This window comes from Nelusetta ayraudi, unplaced genomic scaffold (genome assembly GCF_046127955.1).
Source record: "Nelusetta ayraudi isolate G7.1 ecotype Tasmania unplaced genomic scaffold, CSIRO-AGI_Nayr_v1 ptg000060l, whole genome shotgun sequence".
Classification (NCBI taxonomy): Eukaryota; Metazoa; Chordata; class Actinopteri; order Tetraodontiformes; family Monacanthidae; genus Nelusetta; species Nelusetta ayraudi.
The window spans coordinates 3,660,790-3,679,814 of NW_027466110.1; the positions used below are offsets into that span (position 1 = coordinate 3,660,790).

The 19,025-nt window shown below is 45.4% G+C and overlaps 1 protein-coding gene across 2 annotated transcripts in view; it reads left to right on the plus strand.

Annotated features, from left to right (window-relative positions):
- The first annotated feature begins 1,880 nt into the window (after window positions 1-1,880).
- The window catches only part of xirp2b (xin actin binding repeat containing 2b), a 29,751-nt gene continuing 12,606 nt past the window's right edge, over window positions 1,881-19,025 (plus strand). Inside the window, exons 1-4 of one of the 2 annotated variants that reach the window (XM_076040005.1) lie at window positions 15,153-15,297; window positions 17,055-17,216; window positions 18,180-18,308; window positions 18,785-18,889. In XM_076040005.1, coding sequence (XP_075896120.1) covers window positions 17,169-17,216; window positions 18,180-18,308; window positions 18,785-18,889 — 282 coding nt within the window. In that variant the 5' untranslated portion in view covers window positions 15,153-15,297; window positions 17,055-17,168. Of the gene's footprint in view, window positions 2,225-15,152; window positions 15,298-17,054; window positions 17,217-18,179; window positions 18,309-18,784; window positions 18,890-19,025 lie in introns of those variants that run through there. The other variant, XM_076040006.1, reaches the window with a different exon arrangement.

Below are 19,025 nucleotides of genomic sequence, written 5' to 3' on the forward strand. Positions count from 1 at the left end.
ATTCCTGACCTCAAACTGATGGACTTTTAACAGCCAGCTGCATTTGGTGTCCTGCACTTCTCACAGAGGGCTGCAGGTGATGCTGCAGTGCTGGAGTCCACTGCTGCAGGTTGCAGCTGTACCTTAGTGTAGTAATATACAGTACATACTATGATATTTAAAGTAACGAGCAATCATCAAATTTTTTTTTTTTTTTTGTCTTTTTCAGCTTCTGCATTCAAACCCAGCATCTGTGCAGCATGTTGGAGCAAATGACAAAATGAGGAGGTTTACATTGGTTACATGAGCAGCAACAAGTGAGCAAATCACCTTTTGTTTTTTTTTTGTTTTTTTTAACATACACACAAGCTACAAAACCCAGCATTGTTATGGTGGCGTTGATTTCTCTCAGTGTGATTATATTCACATTCTGTGCATCTATATTCTAATGTGATGCACAGATACATTATAAAATGTATGAACTGCACACACTCAGTTTTGCTTGTTACGTGATGTATAGAGGAAAAAAAACACTAATCCATTCAATAAGTAATTTATTCAGACAAATGATACCAGCACAGACTCCCACTGCCAGGTGATCAGTTTGGTTCCAGACGTATAACACACAACTGCTGTGGATATTTGCGCCACGTGACGTCACAGACAAAATGCTGTTGCTCTCATTCCTCCGCCTGGTTCCCCATCACATTATTTGTATTCTTCATAATTGCTCCTCTTTAATGAGCTAAATTAAGCGAGCTCGGAGGTACACTTTTCAGAGTCGAGAAAAAAAAAAAACACCCCGCACACAATTATTTCTCAAACGCGGGCCTTTAGTGCGTTGCGGGGCAGAAAAAATAAATAAGTTGACACTCTGGGCAAATTGGGTTGTTAAAAACCTGTCAGCGCCGCGGCAACTGCGGTGACATTAAGCGCTCTAATTTCCAGCGCCAGATTTATGTAAATGTTTTTAAATTCAGCGAGATTCTGCTTTAGCGAGCTCATTAGCGCTAATGAGCTCAGGTGTTGCCGCCGGAAGCTCCAATAAGTGCGCGAGGGAGAGAGTGGGGATCAAGATAAGCGATCTTTTTTTTTTTTCTTTTTTTTTTAATGACAACCCTAACAAACAACAAAAACAAAAAAACCCACACATATATGTAAATATTGTATTGCTGCATGTCTTCAGCTCTGGTGCACTCTTCCTGTCTCCCGCTCCTCTCTCTGTGCGTTATGTTATCGATCAGTTTGGCGGCACTCTGTAGGAAAGTGGGGCCTTGCAGCCTGTCGTCCCTCGTCTGTGTAACCTGATGGTGGAGGGAGCAGCACCACACACGCGATTCTCCTCTGCAGCCCCTCTGAATTATGCATTCCTCTCAGGTTAGCAGCGGATATCTGGTGTCCTTCATTCAGGCCTGGCAGGCAGCAGACGGCACGGTGGAGCGATGCACCGTCCGCAAGCAAACAGCAAATGTCCTGCTTTGCATGAGGTACAAGACACCGTGTTTGTTTTTCGGGGTTATTAAGGGCGACTTCTTGGTCGTCAGGTCTGATCATTTAGTGGTAAAAGTCACTAAATTGAAGTGGCACTGGGCTCAACCTGCCCAGCAGAGGTGGCAAAAGTATTCACTTTCTGTTCACTTTGTTTTTTTTTTTGTTTTTTTTTTCAATAACCATATCCTATGTTATTTTCTACGTAATAAGTGAATTACTTTGAACAGAATTTGTATCTTTGAAACACCTTTAAGCACAAAAAATAACCAGCGTATTTTTTCAATATCAGGAGTAGAAAGTACAGATATATTGTGTACAAATGTAGGGAGGAGAAAAAAAAGAAGAAGAAATACTCAAGTAAATTGCAGTAACAAAGCATTATTACTTTGTAACTTCCCACCTCTGCCTGCCAGTCACCTGCCCCTCCAGAGGCTGCCTGCTGATTGGTGGCTGCGAGGCTGTGAAGGAAGTGGAACCCCGTCGGGACCTCCAACCCCCGTGCCCTCCTCCCTCCCTCCCCTCCCCTCCACCCGGCAGATACCATCGCTCCATGATGGAAATTCAATCGAGAGACGGAGCCAGACGAGGGGAGGCCGCTCTGCCCTCCCTTCCCCACCTCCCCCGCTCCACCGCCGGCCTGCTCCTCCTCAGCTGATTAACTCGCAGCGCAACTTTAACCAAGTCTGGATGAAGGTGCCTGCGTGTTGGGAAAAGGGACTCGGGGAGCGGAGTTTCGACTTCATGTTCGCTAAAAGTGAGTATGACCATGTGCAATAATGGGGGTCCAGTCACTCGGTGTCCAGGGATGCAGTGAACGTCTCCTGCAGCCAGAGCTTTTGTTTAAAGCAGAACATTAGAAATACCATACACTCTGTGGGTTTTTTTGTTTTTGTTTTGTTTTTCTGTCATGTTTTTTTTTTAAAAACCCAGCATACAGCCATATGCTGGTTTACCCTGAAGTTTGTTGCCCTTTGAAATACTATAAATGACACAAGATGCCTGTTATGTTATGATGTTGTCATGTTTCCAATCAATTCACTCTCAAAAAAGTGGAACGCACTTCACACGTGCCAAGCTGTCTTTGTTTTTACAAGATCTCAGTAGATCAGAGTATCGAGTATACCTGATATCCACTGTTTCTGTCGTGATGTTGTTGAAAAGTCAGTTCAGTTTAGGTTGATCTGGGCTGTCAGTGACCTGAAGCTGAATGAAAGAACTGAGCTCGAGTAATTTATTTGCTTTGAATCACATATTTAAATCTCTAGACACTCTCTGACACTAGTTATAATGGTATATATATTTTTTTAGTTAACACTACTATTAACACTACTATTAAGACTACTATTGATACTTGTGACTTGTAATCCTGTTCTGCTGTGATGGGAACGGCTGCTTGGTGAAACTGGACACTGGCCTCCTCCAGGCTCTCAATAATACATGGTGATGTAAGAGCGCTGTGCACGGCCGTTGCCGGGGCGTTCACTGCGGATGCTAACGTGCTACCGAGCTGCTAGCGCTCCTCAGTGAGCGTGCCATTGTAACCTGTAACGATGGGCTAAACGAACCGTCTCCTGATTAAGTGTCAGAGCAGAAAAAGGCAGAAAGGATTCCGGAGACGTCATTTTCTGACACACACCCTCACGTGAGCAGCTGCAGGCAGGTGATAGACGAGCCGTCTGATGCTGAAAAGTCATCAAAGAACAGAGCAATTTGCCTAAAGGACGAATAACTTGACCTCGACTGATGAGTCGCACCGATTTTACACTAATTACCAAAAAAAGGCAGCTCTCCTCGGTCAGAATGTGTATTTAATATTTTAGTGTCAGAGAGCCCGATAAGCAGATTGTTAGACTGATGCAAATGACCTTGACGGAATGAGCTTCTGCCCTTTGGCGGGATAACACACTTGAGGGACATTCCCCGAAAAAAAAAAAAGCGAGGTTTGAATTAAAAAAATGAAGTGAGAAAGATTAGCTGTGCCGTGAAATGTTTCACTCCTTGTGCAGATCGCTGCTCTCTGATGGCCTCTGACATTTACAGACATGTAAAAGAAATTAAAAAAAATAAAAGAAAATTCCACCCGGAAGACGTAGGAGAATCAAAGCGCACGTGTAAAACCTATCAACGGCAAAGAAGCTTGAAATGTCGGGGAGGAAATTCCTCCGAGCGCGAGGCCATAATTAAAGACGACTCGAACTCCCAAAACACAAGCCGAGGCAATTCCGTCGCCGGGATTAAAAAATGAACAATGACACGGCTGTTAACGGGGCGGTTAGCGGATTAGCACTCCTCCTGTTAGCGAAACGTCGGCCGCTTCATCATGAGCACGGTGGGGTACTACATCAAATACATGGGCAACATAAAACACCGGGTGTCCAGTGTTTTCACTGTCCTGAAATGAGTTGATTCAGTGGGAATAAAAAATGATGTTCACCTTCCCAGTGAACGTGGAGGAAGAACGCTTGCTCGCTGTGATGCTTCCTCGACGCTCCTCTGGCTGTCAGGAGGAAACGGCGAGGCTTTTTTTGTCCCGCCCCCCCCCCCTCCTGACAGCGTTAAGATGTTGCGGCATAGCAAACAGGATCATGGTTGTTTGTCTTGGACTCTTTCCCTCCTTCATAAATCGGCCCCTGGACGGCGCCACCTGTCTGCCTCTGCGGATTAGCATCTGGATGGAGGTGTTGTACTTGCCTCTGTTTCTGTATTTCCCCCACCCTCTCACTCTCTCTCACTCTCTCTCTCTCTCTCTTTTTTCTTTTTTTTTTTGATCTTTTTACATTTTTTATTTTAAATAATGCGTGGATGTCTGCCGGGGATTCAGTTGTTTAATGCTTTGCATTGAAGTTTTGCAAGCGTCCTCTTTTACCTTGTGTCCTTGTGACGCTCGCAGATTATTCCTCAAAGGATGCGGCCTCCCATTAGCTTCCGCGTCCATGGTCAAACCTTTCTGACCTTCTTTTTTTCATAATTGGGTTTTCAAGCCAATGGGGGGGGGGGGTGGAATCAGTTTGCAAATCATTTAATTATTGGTTAGAGGTCACAGATGAAAACAGGTTTCAATTCCCGGTTGAGGAACCTTGCGTGATGAATTATTTAAAAGAACTCCATAGAAAACAGAACAGTTAGCCCTGTGTTAGCAGCCTCTTTCAAAAATGTTTGGTTGCTGCTCCTATAGCTATAGATGCTTCAATGGACCTTCCACATGTTTGGAAAGGAACAAAAAAGGCTAGAGGTGTAATTTTGTGATGTCACAAAGGGCTGATGTCCAAAACAGCATGTCTCAGTGCGCAGTTTCCGAACACTGGAGCAAGCAAAAAAGGAAAAAAATGGATTATTCTCTTGTCTGGGGATTTCAGTAAAAGGCCAGAATGAGAAAAAACAAAACGTGTGGTCTGACTGGTTTGCTGATTGCTAGGCAACAAGTTGCTGGCGTGTTCTTTAAGTCAGCCTCACAGCATCTGTGTCACATTATGTTTTGCTTGTTCTTGCACCGCAGCCTGGTGGCGGCCAAGAAGAGGGGAAACGAGCTGGGAAACGCATCCAGCAGCTCGACAAGTCAGATCATATTCACAACGTCGGCTGGGGTTTTCCTGTCTTAACCATTGTTTTTGTCAAAGTTCCTCTTATTACCATGTTGGCTCTGTGTAAGTGAGTCAGCTCAGTTGGAGTGACTCTAATAGATAAAGACATTCTGACAGAAGGCAGGAGTTCACGGGGAACCAGTGTGCTGGTTCCAATCATGTTACAAGTCAGTAATGAGTCCTGGGGAAAAAAATAAAATAAAATAAAAGATGGAATCCATGGCAACTGCAACAAATTGGTGTGTGCGTGTGTGTGTGTGTGCATGTGTGTGTGTGTGTGTCACACTGGACGTGGAGTAAATTAGCCATGTGGATTGATTATGTTTAATCTCACTCTGCTTCACAGTGGAAGGCAGCACCTTTTTCCTTTCGCATCCATAATAAAAGCAGGAGTGTTGGATGAGCATTGGCCCGCGAGGAGCCGTGAAGCCGTGACTTATTGTCTCAGCAAGCTGCCAGGCCTCCCCCCCCCCCCCCCCCCTTCGCGCACCTCATTAGCATACAAAGTCTATTGTTGGAGCAACAAGCGTGAGATATTAGACTTGATATATGCACTGGCTGTTGTTGTTGAGTTGTTGTTGTTGTTGTTTTTTGTTTGTTTTTTCATCTCTGGAATGAAATACATTTTTCTTTTGTGGCGAGGCAGCGGCTGTTTCCTGGAAGTGCGTGTTTTCGTTGACACTTTGGGGTTTTTATAGGATTAATTGAGCGAGGGATTAGCACTTCACAGCACGTCGTCTCGATAGTTGCGGTGGGAAAATGTGATTGCTCAGGGTTGGTGTTTTGCTATTTCCTTTAGTTCCACTCATACGCTGGCGAAGAAACAACTTCTCGTGACCCTGACCGGGACCTGCGAGGGAACAAAACGGATCCCCTGACTGATCGAGCTTCAGCGTCAGCAAAGTCCTGCTGCAGTAACTGTGTTGTACCACAAGGTGGCGAACAGGCACGCAGAGAAATAAGACGACCCTCTGTCGTCGCCTGACAAACACTATGCAGTGTTGCTTTTGTTTTGTTGTGCTGCAAATAAAACCGACCAACTGACGGAACCATCATTTCATTGATGGAATATTTTACTGTGGCCCATTGAATTTTTTTATTTATTTATTTATTATTTTTATAGCTTTAAATTATACGGCTTCTGTATTTCACCAAGTATTAAAATGCAGCGAAAGGCTGAAGCATTTAAAGTCATTATGATTCTATTAACCTCTTTAACCGAAAACAAAGTGCATCTACGCTCGACTTCGGCCCGGGCATTCGTCTCCCCTGGTTTAACACGCTTACGCAGCAGGACGCTGCCACTGCGGCGTGGGCTAATTAGGCGTGGCATGATGGGTTTTGCTTACTGGGCACTTGTGTTGAGCCAATATTCCCGGTTCACATAAATCCCTCCTGTGCAGGCAGCTGGTGCGGATTAAAAGAAGAAAAATGTATGTTCTTGAACTCCCAGTGTCACCATCTCCTACTGGGCCTTGAAACCAGGGACCAGGATTTGGGCTAAACGGCGTCATGAAATGTCCAATTCACGTCCATGATCCACGTCGTGCAGTTAACAAACCCAGCAGGACGGCTTAAAGCTACGGGAAGTTGACTCTGGAGTGTCCCTTCAATAAGAACGCCCTCCCAATATTCAGTTGGAAATGACGCCATTTCATTTGGCTGATTTATAGTTTTTATTTCCTGGCTGTTAACTCTTTTTTAAACGTTTAAAGGACACCTTTCAACGTCTTTTAACTTGCTTTACTCGCATCTTTTCCCAACTGATTTATTTGTTCTGTGTCTTCTGTGGGCTTCTTTTATTCAGTTCTTCAGTACATCTCTCTTGGGCCCGCTGGGGCCGTTTCTAAGCTCTTTTCAAATAAAGCCTGATTGGATCCTTACAAATAATGAAGAAGTAGGAGGATGCGGTGGGGGGGGAATTCTGTCATCCTTCTGTCCAGACTAGAGCCAAGATTGTTGGCAGTTTTTCCATTGGACGGCGTCCAAATTCTCCAAGAGTCGGGAAACGACTCAGTGTTTTTTTTGGTCAGTCTTCCTGACAGATAAAGGCAATAAGTTAACATTGTTTTCTGCTCTTTAATTATAGTTGAGGTGCGCCCTGCTGTCATGCGCTCACCTCGGCGCTCGGGCGGATGCAGACACAGAGCAGATGGGGGGGGTCGAGTCTGGTGGCCCGACGGTGGTGCGTAAATAGACTTTTGACTGACGAGCGTAGCAAAGGTCGACAGAGCGTCAAAAGGAGCAGACCAGGAGATAAAGCGCTCAAGTTTGTCGCGTCTGACCGAGGATGTAGGGACAAAAGCAAACAACAACGCTTTGAGGTCGAGCTGTGTTTGAATATAGACTTTGCCTCTTAAGTCCCTCTTCACCTCACACCAGCTGATAAATGATCCACTGCAACCATTTAAGATCCTGATTGCCCTCGAAAGACCGACTCTCTCCATTGCCCTCTGTTAGCATTTCGCGCTGTGTTCGCACTTGTTTCCCCAACTCTGGCTTCTCATTAGGATGCGCCAGAGTCCTGAATGTTTTATTGACGGGCGATGTAGGTCACCCCTACTTTGACTCGTAGTCCTTTGTCACTTGAGACAGTTATTTTTAGGTTCTTTCTGAATTTCCGACGTGTCTTTCGGTGCCGAGATTAGGTGTCAGGCAGGCCTGTGTCATAGGACAGGGCTAAATATACGTCCTGTTGCCATGAATGTTGTTGACGTTATGGCTTTCTTTTTTTCTTGTTGTTGGAAAAAAGCATATTGCCACACGCAAGACATGATCGAGAGAAAAGAAATGCAACACGCCCTGGTTGTGGTCACGTTTGTCACAAAATAAACACTTGTGAACAGCTTTCGGCCAGCTTGAGACCTTCCCCCGCTGGTTTGCTTCGGGTTTGGCCAAACTTCCAAAGTTTGCATGAGCAAAAAAAGTCGGCGACGGAATGGCGCTCAAAGCGCCAGGCGGTGATCTCGGCGACACCTCACGCCCTTAATTGACAGACAGCGGGGCAGACGGGAGCCACCTCGTCATCGCCGTCGTCAGCCGCCCAAACCCGCACATGATGATCAGAGGGAACGCGAGGCAGGCCGCATTCCATTTGAGTGATGGCGTCGAAACAGATCCAGGGGAGTTTTGATCTCCCGGAGATCTTGAGGAATTGGCTCGGCTGCGTCGTGCACGTCTACAGCGGGAGGTTAAACACAAACTTTCGTCAGGATGAGTCGTTCTTAGGGAGGATACGTCAGACTGGGCTCACAGTCTTTGGTCAATCGGTTATTCGAAAATGGTTGAGAATGTTTTTTTTGGAGTGGTTAGCTTAATTTAATATAATTTAATTTCTGTACTTCTGTTTTTTTTCTTTTTGTTTTTACTGTGTTGACTGATGACCTTAAATGAAATGTGAGGCCTTTCCAAGGCTCTTAACTTCAGTGAGTTGGAGAACAAATATTAAGAATTAGTCCGTTAAAAACCAATTGACATTGTGCAACTCACTCTGATTTAATTCAATGAACGTCTCAACCACTCAGTCCTGAATGCGCTCCTAATCTTTGCATAAATACACCATTATTTTGTTTTCCTCACAGCGACTGAATAAGCAGGAATTTCGAGTGCAGGCCGCGGAGGAGAATTTGCATTTTACCCACTGCTGACTGCTCATGAGGAAAATGATCTTTCAGAGACTGAGATTTAATTTTTTTTTTTGCAGTCTTGCATTTTTGCATCGGATGTGTCGCCCTTTTTTGACGCGCAAAAAGCATTTTGTGGTTTGACCTCTGCATTCGGCGACAACTGCTGCTGTAAAAATGTGTTTGGAGGAAAGTCCTAAAAAATATTGAGTAGTGAACAAAAAAAAAAAAAGGTTTAAACCTGACACTTTCCTTCAGAGATGGTCTAACATGTGTTAGAAGTGCTTGGAAAACAACAGCGGAAGGGACAGAAAGGTGTGCCGACGCCTGGAGCCGAGTAACGTGATCAGCTGTAAGAAGCACAAATGGTAGATCAAGGAAAAACAACTTGGAGGCAAATGAACGTGCCAGTTGCGACTGCAGATTGTACTGTTATTTAATACCATGGCCTTCCGTTGATACCAACCTTTTCTCCTGGCCCTCTCAATGCAGGAGCGCTACTGTGACATTTTATGACCCGCAGAGGCCTAAAGCTCCCAGTTCAGAGCCGACCACATTGTATAGGCAGCACACAGATCTGTGGCTAAAAGCCTCTCAGGATGTTGTTATTCCCAGATTGAATTTGTCATGCAGGTAGAAAATGTACTCAGTGGGGCTTGAGCAGTCACAAAATGATGTCTCATCGATTGGTGGTGAGTCAAATTGCCAATGTCCTAAATCCATCGCAACCACGTCTCCTGAATCCACTGCGTTCTTATTTTTTCCATATTTGTCGGGCGGAGAGTGTTTGCATCGTGGAAGATCTTTGAAAAACAAATGAATAGCAAGAAGAAAATCTTCATTTTGGGCAAAACGTCATCTACATTTGCTTAATTTGGCCCAATCAGAGTTTAACCAGGTAGCTGCAGCTCGTTGAAGCCTTCCGAATGCTGCAAGGGGCAACAATCAGCCACGTGTCAGCGCCTCCTGGTGCTCAGTCGCATGTTAAATGATTCAGGAGTAAAGAGCAAACATTGTGTAATGTGTGTGTGTGTAAAAAAAAATGAAAAAACAGTCGATCAGCCGAAACACTCAGAACCCGTCTGGCATTAACGAGCTCATTCAAAGTCAATTACATCTCCTCTCTTCTCATCCCGCTGTTGGATTTGAACTCCAGCAGGTCGTCTTCACCACGTCTGCATGCATAAATACATTGCTGACATCTGATTGGTTCACTGGCTTTGTTTTGTGTTTGGGTTTTTTTCCTGCTAAGTGGTTAACCATGGCACTGCTTTCTCCAAACTCCAGTCATTCAGAAAGATCAGCTTGATGAGCAAACATCCCATCACTATCACAGCCACTATCGCACGCTGACAATATTGCTGTGTGCAGAAGCAGCAGAATCAGAAATTAAGTGTTGCCTCCCTTTTTGTCCACAGCAGTGTGTGTGTGTGTGTGTGTGTGTGTGTGTGTGTGTGTGTGTGTGTGTGTGTGTGTGTGTGTGTGTGTGTGTGTGTGTGTGTGTGTGTGGGGGCAGGCATCACCAGGAAGAATTGATTAGTTGCCCCAGAGGGCACTCGGCTGTGTGCATCAAACACCCCTATCTAATGGAGTGTCTGTTTATTCTACAGACGTACCACCTTTTTCTCAAGTCGTTTGTTCTTCTATTCCGGAGGCTCATGAGGCGTGGGTAAAAAATCTGCCTCTTGCATTAGTGCAAAGGAGAAAATATATATACTGTATATGTATATATATACATATATATATATATATGTTTGTTGTTGTTGTAGCTGCAACCTATGCCAATTGAATTTTACAACATGATCTCAGCGTAAGAAATAAAAGAGTAAAAGTGTATAAAACACTTGATTTTACCCATATTTGTTTTGATAAGTCATTTCCCCCCTTTTTTTTTAAAAATAGGGTGGCGCTGCTTCAGTTTTTTTCATATATTTTTTTTTTTTCATTTTCTGTTCCAGCTAATTTTCCTGCAGAGGAAGCGCCTCTTGGGGGAGGGGGGCTTATTTATGAGCCATGTGGTGCCATTTAGCAACTAAGTGATGTATTTTTATCTGTGATGTTATGCCCGCCGCTGGGAGCAGTTAAATATATCAAGCTAAAAAGGGCATTTTTTTTTATATATATATATGTAATTCTGTATCATCACTGCGAGCATGACAGTCACGATGATCCGGCTTCACGCCCATGAGCGGTATGAGGCGTAGCAGGTTTTTGTTTGATGTGTATGAACATTTTAGTTGTTCACACAAAGACATGAAAAGCATCAGAGTTTCTCAGGTGTTCTCAGATCTCAGATATCCAGTAGGTGGACATATTGATTCTGCAGCTTTAGTTCAAAACTATCCCAGCCTTTAATTTAAGCTGCTGTGTTTCTGTGGTTTCAAAAGTGAATTCTCATAGATCCATCCAAAAAAGAAGAAGGAAAGAGCTTGTGGACACATCAGTTTCCTTGTCCATCTCAGTTTCCTTGAGACTTCTCTCTCCTGCTCGATTTTTGTTCCAGTGGCCGCTTGAGGTACTGCAGCAAAAACTATAATTCCATGGGCTGCGTCTCAGCTCGTTCTGATTGGCTGCATCCTGACGTGTCTGTAAGTGACTTTCTCCATTTGAGAGGTTTTTCGAGGATTAGGTGTTTCCATCACCAGTTCCTATTGCGATATTTCGGATTTGTGCAATTCTAGGGCTAGTTGAAACGCAGCTACTGACGTTGGCATGCTAACACGCCAAACATTGCACCTGCTGAATGCAGGTGAAGTCATCGTCTTATCTTAAAGTCACACAGCCAGTTTGACCGACTGAGAAGGGCGGCTAACAGCAGCTGACAGCATTCGCCAGTGTTTTGCTGCTTTTTGCGAGGACAAACAGAAGGCGAGTGACGACGCCGGGGCTGGGGAGTCTGCGGCTGTGCTCGCGAACACAGCCGGGCCGTAAATTAGGTCTGGCTGTGTTTTCCACCGGGGGATCCAGCTTGTCAACGAAAATGGCTTTCCTGATAATGAACAAATAGCTTCCTCTCCAGCAGCTCTCCCCTCCGTAGTAATAGAGTTAGTGGCAATCAGCATCATACATCATTACGCTATTGCACCCCCCCTTGCCCTGCTCTGAAATTGCTCCCCCCCCCCCTCTCCCCCTTCATTCAGTTTGTTCAACACTGGACATTATCGACAGACAAAGACCGCTTTTCCTCCTCCTGCTTCTCTCACTGAGTCAAGGTGCACGTCTGGTTGGGGTGGGGTTGTGTGTGTGCCTCTGCCTCTGCCTTTGCTGGTGCAAGCAGGTGGTTTAAAGTGCCAAATGATACTTTCTGCAACACACACACACACATGCACGCACACACAATGCGGACAGAAGAGACTGTGTGGAACTTGAAGAAGTCTCTCCTGTGACGCCGCTGCCAGTCGCCGCCTCTTAAAATACAACTTGAGTGTTGTATCACACCTGACATCACCCGTTAGGCCTTCACTCTAGATTTACACTCAGCATTTCTCATTGCATAATTATCATTTCATATCTCTCCACATAAACTGTTTGGTTTGAGCTGTGTGCTGTTTCCTGTGTGTGTGTGTGTGTGTGTGTGTGTGTGTGTGTGTGTGTGTGTGTGTGTTCAGTGAAGGACCAACAGCTCATTAAAAACAAAAAACAAAAAAACCAAGTGACTTCTTCGGTGTGTGTCACACTGAGATTTTTTTTTTCTTTTCCTGATCTGCTGCCTCGCCAGTCTGTGGCATCTGGCAGAGTTGCGCCTCATTGTCATGCACCCCGTGGTTCAGTCTGTCTGTGGTCTGCATTTAGTGCTCTCTTATGTGAGCTGCAGCACGCCGCCACCGAGGAGAGGATCAGCATTTAGGAAAGGAGGACAAAATAAAACACAGACGCACACACACACTATTGATTGCATTTCTACAGTTGAAAAAAACGGTGGAATATTTAGACTCGGGCATTTGCAGCCGATTTTGGATGCAGCTCTTATGAAACCACCTGAAGCGTCTGCGGTGAGCCGAGCAGCGGGAGGCAGCCGGAGAGTTGCAGAGGAATTGCAATCTGCGGTTCTCGCAGATTAAGTGATGGGGTGTTTCGGCAAACAAAGGCAGCCGGGATATGAGCATTATTTATTTAGATGACGAGGGCCACTTTGCAAAACTACGCAGCCGTGCGTTTTGCATTTTTATTCCAGCGCCGACCAAACTTGAAATATGAATCGCAAGCCAATGGGAGGATCGTAAGTGAGTGAAATGAGGCCGTAAATAAATCCTTGCGATGGAAAATATGGCCGACATGAATATCGATACTAAAATTCCTGCTGGATTAACGCGGCCGCCGTCTGAGTTCCGCCTGTTGTTGCCGAACACAAAAAGGCACATTTGAATCCAGCGTCCGTCAGCTATATGTGGAGTGGCACCATCCAACACTCGCGCTCCAATCTAATTAAACGCGCTAATGTAAACATCTTCGAGGCCCCCCCTCTGGGCTTCGCTCGCTTGTTTAATTAGGCGTCGTGACAAAGAGCTCACAGATATTTACCGGGATTGGGGAGGAGGGGGGCGTGGCTTGCAGCGAGCGCCGGCGTCGCACGTCCACGTTTCCCCCGCCAGGCTGCAAGCTGCGTCTCAAGTAGGGGCCAGCCGAGGGGTTTGCTGCCTTGCTCAAGGGCACCGTGAAGAAAGTTAATGAAAAAAAAAAACACAAAAAAAACCCACAAAGAGCAGTGTACCCACCAGGCCCGTCTCTATTTTTATTTAATTATTTTTAAATTATTCATTCTTTGTTATTCATGATAATGTTTGCGCTCACGTCTCGGCCGATGTCCCCAAGCTTTGCAATGATGCTTATTTTAATTACGGCAATATCTTTTTTTTTTTTTCCTTCCCCGGCGCTGAGCGGGAGATAGACTGTAAGACCGCATCGATCAGTGGCTGGAATGTGATTCCCAGCCATGGTCGTGCGTTGCTGCAGAAGTAGGAGTTGGAGGCAACAATGTGGACTTTGAGAGTGGCGCCTGTCTATTTGTGCGACGGCATTTGTGGCCTCAAGATTTTTTCTTTTTTTCAAGCTTTTCTCCGCTTGTTGGTTTGTTTTCTTTTGCCTGCTAGTTTGTTTTAAACCTCCTCCTTTTCAATTGTGAATTGCCAAGGGCAGTGGTAGCGATCACATTGTATTACAGATACACTACACTTGTATAGTAGAACAAAAAAAATATCTGTTCATTGTCAGTAAGATCTGCAGTGGTACTGATGTTTTTAGAACATTTTTAATAGACTTCTATGTGGGAGAAAATCCTTTTTTTTTCATCTGCCCTTTGCTCTCCCTTCTGTGTGTGCGCGGATGAGGAAGTGAATAAAACATCTTGCCTTTCACTGTCATTGCTGGGCTGGATCACAGAAGAAGACTCGGGGGTCAAAATGAAAAGAACATGAGACCTTGAAAGATGCAGATTTTTTTTTTCCTTCCATCTAATAATAATAGTAATGCATCTTTCTGAGCTTTGTTCAGACTTTGCTTCTCTACACAGCAGTATTAAAACCAAAGATGACTTTTCAAGGCCCAATGTGTACGATTTAGCAGCATCTAATAGTAGGAGAACATATCGCCACCAATGTTAGAATTAATAGGAAGCTGGAGAACCCAGAGAGAACCCACGCAGACACAGGGAGAACATGCAAACTCCACACAGAAAGGTACCAGGCCCGGAATTGAACCCACGACCTTCTTGCTGTGAGGCGGCAGCGCTAACCACTGCGCCACCGTGTCGCCCAAGCTAAAAACACTTTCTTTAAAATAAAAAAAAAATCCATTCCATACTAAGAGATCAAATGATGCACAGCAGGGCCTTTAATGTCCCCCTCTCTCCGCTTCTTCGGAGGGAAGAATCCCAAAACGATCTCTTTGGAGAAGGTGGATCTCAGAGATTCCTGCGTGTCAGTCAGTCGAGCAGTGAGCCAGCTTCATGACAGGCCGGAGCCACCCTGGCGCCACGGTCTGCATCTGGGCTAAACGAGATCAGCTGCTCGTCGCCGCAACGTGTCTCCAGTCGTATTTACGACCCCCTGACCAAATTCCACCGCATCACCGGCCCAAAATTCCAAGCTGCGGCGAAAACACAGCTCACGGACAAGACGCTCGGCCACCGCTGACTGTCACATGACTTTTGCACCTGCCTGTCATCCACTGTGTGCGGCTCGGCGTGCGGATGCAGTTTGTTGTCCATTGCGGACGGGCGGCAACAGCTGCAGCTGTAGAATTTAGCACACAGGGGTGACGGCAGCGGCGATGATGAAACCGGGGCGTCCTGATTTATCAGTGGGTGAGAAGGCCGCACGCAGCGTTCACAGGAAGTGCTTCCTTATGGATTTCCTTGGCGGGGGAGGGGTGAGGGGAGGAAAATCCAGCCAGGTCCATCTTTTGCAAGTGGGCGGAGAATCTAAAATAAAAATCAGCTGTTGCCGTCTGCTCACTGGACAGAGAGGAACACATAGTACTGGAGCTGGTCTCCACGGCTGCGCTGGGATTTGCTGGGGCTCGGAGGGAGCCTGCAGGCTGCGGCTGCATCTGCCTCTTTTTGTGGGATTTGTACCTGCTGAGCATTTTTATTAGTAGTATTTATTTTTCTCATCATCTTTTTACTGGTAGGTGATGACGGTTGTCAAGGTGTTGCTTTTTCTTCAATTTAAGTTTTGTCTTTTCTCGCTAGTATAATTTAAACAACAACAACAACAACAACAAAAATTGACATGATATTGATATCTACGAAGCACAACAAAGAAAAAAAAAAATCTCGAAACCTTCCTGTTGCGCCTGCAGGAGAGCTGCGAATTAAGTCTGGATTATTAAACGGGAGGAGAGATTAGACTGATTCCAGAACTAGCACCATGGCTAGCACCTCAGGTACCAGGCTGCGCTACCTTTCTATCACCAGGTTTGCCGTTTTAACTGGAAGGGCTACTTTCAAGCCAATAGGACGTCGTCAGCTCAGGCCGATCTAAAGTTTTTGGGCTGCGACAGGCAGCTCAGCTTGACTTTCCTACGTATTCCACGCAGAAACACGAACCTTGTTGGTCAAGTCTAAAACAGGCTCCATTTATTTTTACAAGTGCACGGCGCCCACGTTACTTCACTTTCTTGTCATTTGAGCCCCCGGCCGAACCAGTGGTGTCGGGAAATATAGACTCAGACTGTCGACAGGGTTTGGCTGCACAATTTAGGCGCTGCCATAATAAGTTTCAGTCTCCGAGTGAAAACCTCAAAGTCCTTAACTGGAATATGAAGCTGCGCTAAATTGTCTTGGCTATACGTATATTATAGAGCTTGCAGTTAGTGTTTAGTTAGTTAGTAAGACTTCCATTGCTTTGCATATGATGACGCAGTGAACCGACCTGTCCTTTCCTCTCATAGTGTTGCGGCCTACCGTCACAGACTCCAAGTCTGAATTTTGACCTGATATGTAGAAATTATCAAAGCAAACGAGGCCAACGTGTGGAAAAAATGAGAAAACCGTTGTATGGTGGCGTGCCGGTAACATTCTCATGACGCTTCTTTGTGTTTGTATCTGTCCTATATATTACATCAGTATATTTACGTCACCAATAACCAAGGTGTAAATGCCCACTGACAGAAATAGTGTGTTAACAACTGGGAGGAAATGAGGTATGCGGATGTTGGTTTGGAAGTGTTTATTCTGACTGTTGTTCAACCACTGCTGCTGCACCTCTGCTTAGTTCAGAACTCCCACAAAGGGGTTAGTGTTAGTGTTATTCACAGTTAGTAAATGATAAATCACAAGACGACTAAAGTCCCTTCCTTGAAAATCTCCTCAACTCTAAGTGCGGCTGCAAAAAAATGTACTGCCGCAATAAATTTTATGGCACAAAATAGGCTCCCCTAAAAACAATGTGATCCCAGGGGCTGATTTGTTTCATGGAGCATCCGAAGATACCGTTAGAACAGGAAATGGCCTCAGACGATGCCATCAGTCCAGGCGACGCTGGAGGCGCGGTCGAGTCATGGGAAAGTTGGAAATTCAGAGAGACAGAAAGTTTGATTAGTGTTTGCAGATGCATTACTGAGAACAACAAATGCCTTATCCAAAAGTTTTAACAAATCAGAGTGCCGCATTTGTCCGCGAGTTATATGCAAATAAAGAATTATGGCTGTGGATATTGGATTTATTGGATAGCAGCAAAGGATATGGCTGCTAGGTGACACACACAGACACACAATAAAGGGAAACAGCCGCCGTAAAACAAAGAGATGCGACTTGTTAGAGGTGCCTCTGCTGTTTTTATTTATTTATTTATTTCTCTGGCACACACACACACACACACACACACACACACACACAGTATTTTTCACACTTATCTTTCCCCCCGCTTTGTGTTTGCCATAGCTGCCGGCAGTGCAGGTTTGAACCAGGGCAGGACTTCCCGAAAGAGCTTTAAACCAGAGTAACCGGATTGACTCTGTGGACTCAGAGGCCGTCCCACTGACCAACTGTGAGGCCATGTACCAGGCAGCTGTATCCAAGCAGGCAGACACCTTTCCCAGCGGGGTACCACATTGTGTGCATGGGCATGCATTGTTCCCTGCTGCATGATGTAGCTACGGACAGAGTTGCCTGCTCTGAAAATACTATATGTGTTTTTGCTTTATTTTATTTTTTTGGAACAACACGAGATGACTTTTAACTCTTAACCTGGTCTGCTTGAATTCTTTGTGCACGCGCTGAAGCGTCTGCAGGGCATCTGAGGTTACACAGAAGCTGGACTGACTATTATTGTTGGTGCCGTCATGCAGTATTTTCCACTGAGGAGGGAGTCAGCAAGTTGCTGCATGGTACATGTGTGTGCATGAAGCCATGCGAAACCTGAGACTCCCTGCACAGGGTGGACCGAGGACCATTCAAGGCCCCATATTGTTACCATCTTCATGTTTATTTTTGTCATCCTGGACTCCAGAGTCTCCAGGTCCAAAATAATCTCATAAACAATTTATATAATCCTCTGTTTACAGCCTCCAGATAAAAAACAAAACAAATAACAAAACACTTGCTTCTCCTCCCATTAAAATTCCCACTGACTTTGTTGGACCTTCTACACATTCAGATGGGGATTTAAACAACGGAGAGAGGAATTTAACCATGACTTGGGCGAGTTGTCAGTGACATTGGAGAGGTGTCACAACCCAATGCTGCTCACAAAGGGTTGATTCTGTCATACTGCATATGTACTCGTCAGACGTTCCAAGAAGTGAAGCAGCCAAAAAAAAGAAGAAAAAAAAAGCAATGATTTTCCTGCTAAGTTGATTGACCGGCTACAGCCGCAAAACTTTGGTAATGTGAAGTTTTGAATTTTGTCGGCTTGCCTTAGTGGCCCTGACATTAAGCGTGTGGTGTGCGCGACGGCCATGTGCAAGTGGACGAATCGTGAGAAGAGAATTGCTCGCCCCGAGAGTCACTTTGATTTCAGGTCATGCAGAAGTGGAGACGGCTAATGATATTTTCCTGCCTCATTAGGTCATGGAGGAGTCGGAGGTCTGTTCCCTGCCGGGGGGATTTGCCAGCCTGAGGAAACAATTTGAGACTCAAGAAACGACACACTCGCACAGCGCAGCCCAGTTCCATTTCCAGCAGAGAACCGTGCAGGTACGCATGAGGGCAGACAACAAACTCACCAAAGCGGACATGCTGCCTTTGAGATTTGCAAGTTTATTTGTGTTTTACAAATATGTGCGATAGGTTCTGCGTATCAGCTTCCTCCGTGTTTCATTCAGAATGGCCAGATTATGTCTGTGACGGGTTCAAGGGACCTAAACAAAGCAATAGATTGCCTCTTTTTAATTTGGCCGTGCTGCAGCGCGAGTGCACAGCTTGACAGCTTCACTGTAATCTCGTCTCCATCTGTGATTATTCATTTCCTACTACAATGAGCAATCTGGCCTGGCAGTTTCTCTGCATGCTATTCAGTTGTGTGCTATTAAGCTTTGGCTGGTGGGGCAAATTTGCAGTGAGACATGTCCACATCTGTTGCTTTAACCGTGGGCCTTTGGAGGAGAATTTTATGCCTGGCTGTGCGCGTCTGTGTGACGTGCGCACATATTTCACACTCCTCATCTTCACAGGAAGTGTCGAGCTCGGAGGTGATAGTGTCGAGCAGCAGCAGCAGCAGCAGCAGCAGGCAGGTGGTCCCCAGCAGTCAAGAGTTGCATTTCAACCAAGAAACAATGGTAAAAACAGATTTTTTTTTTTTTTTTTTCAATTTCTTCCCCCTACTGAGCTCTTAGAGGCGGTAAAATGAGGATGTGCTAATGAGTTCAGCATTTTGGTTGCTGTGTGGAGCAAAAACTGCAACTGATTGCAATC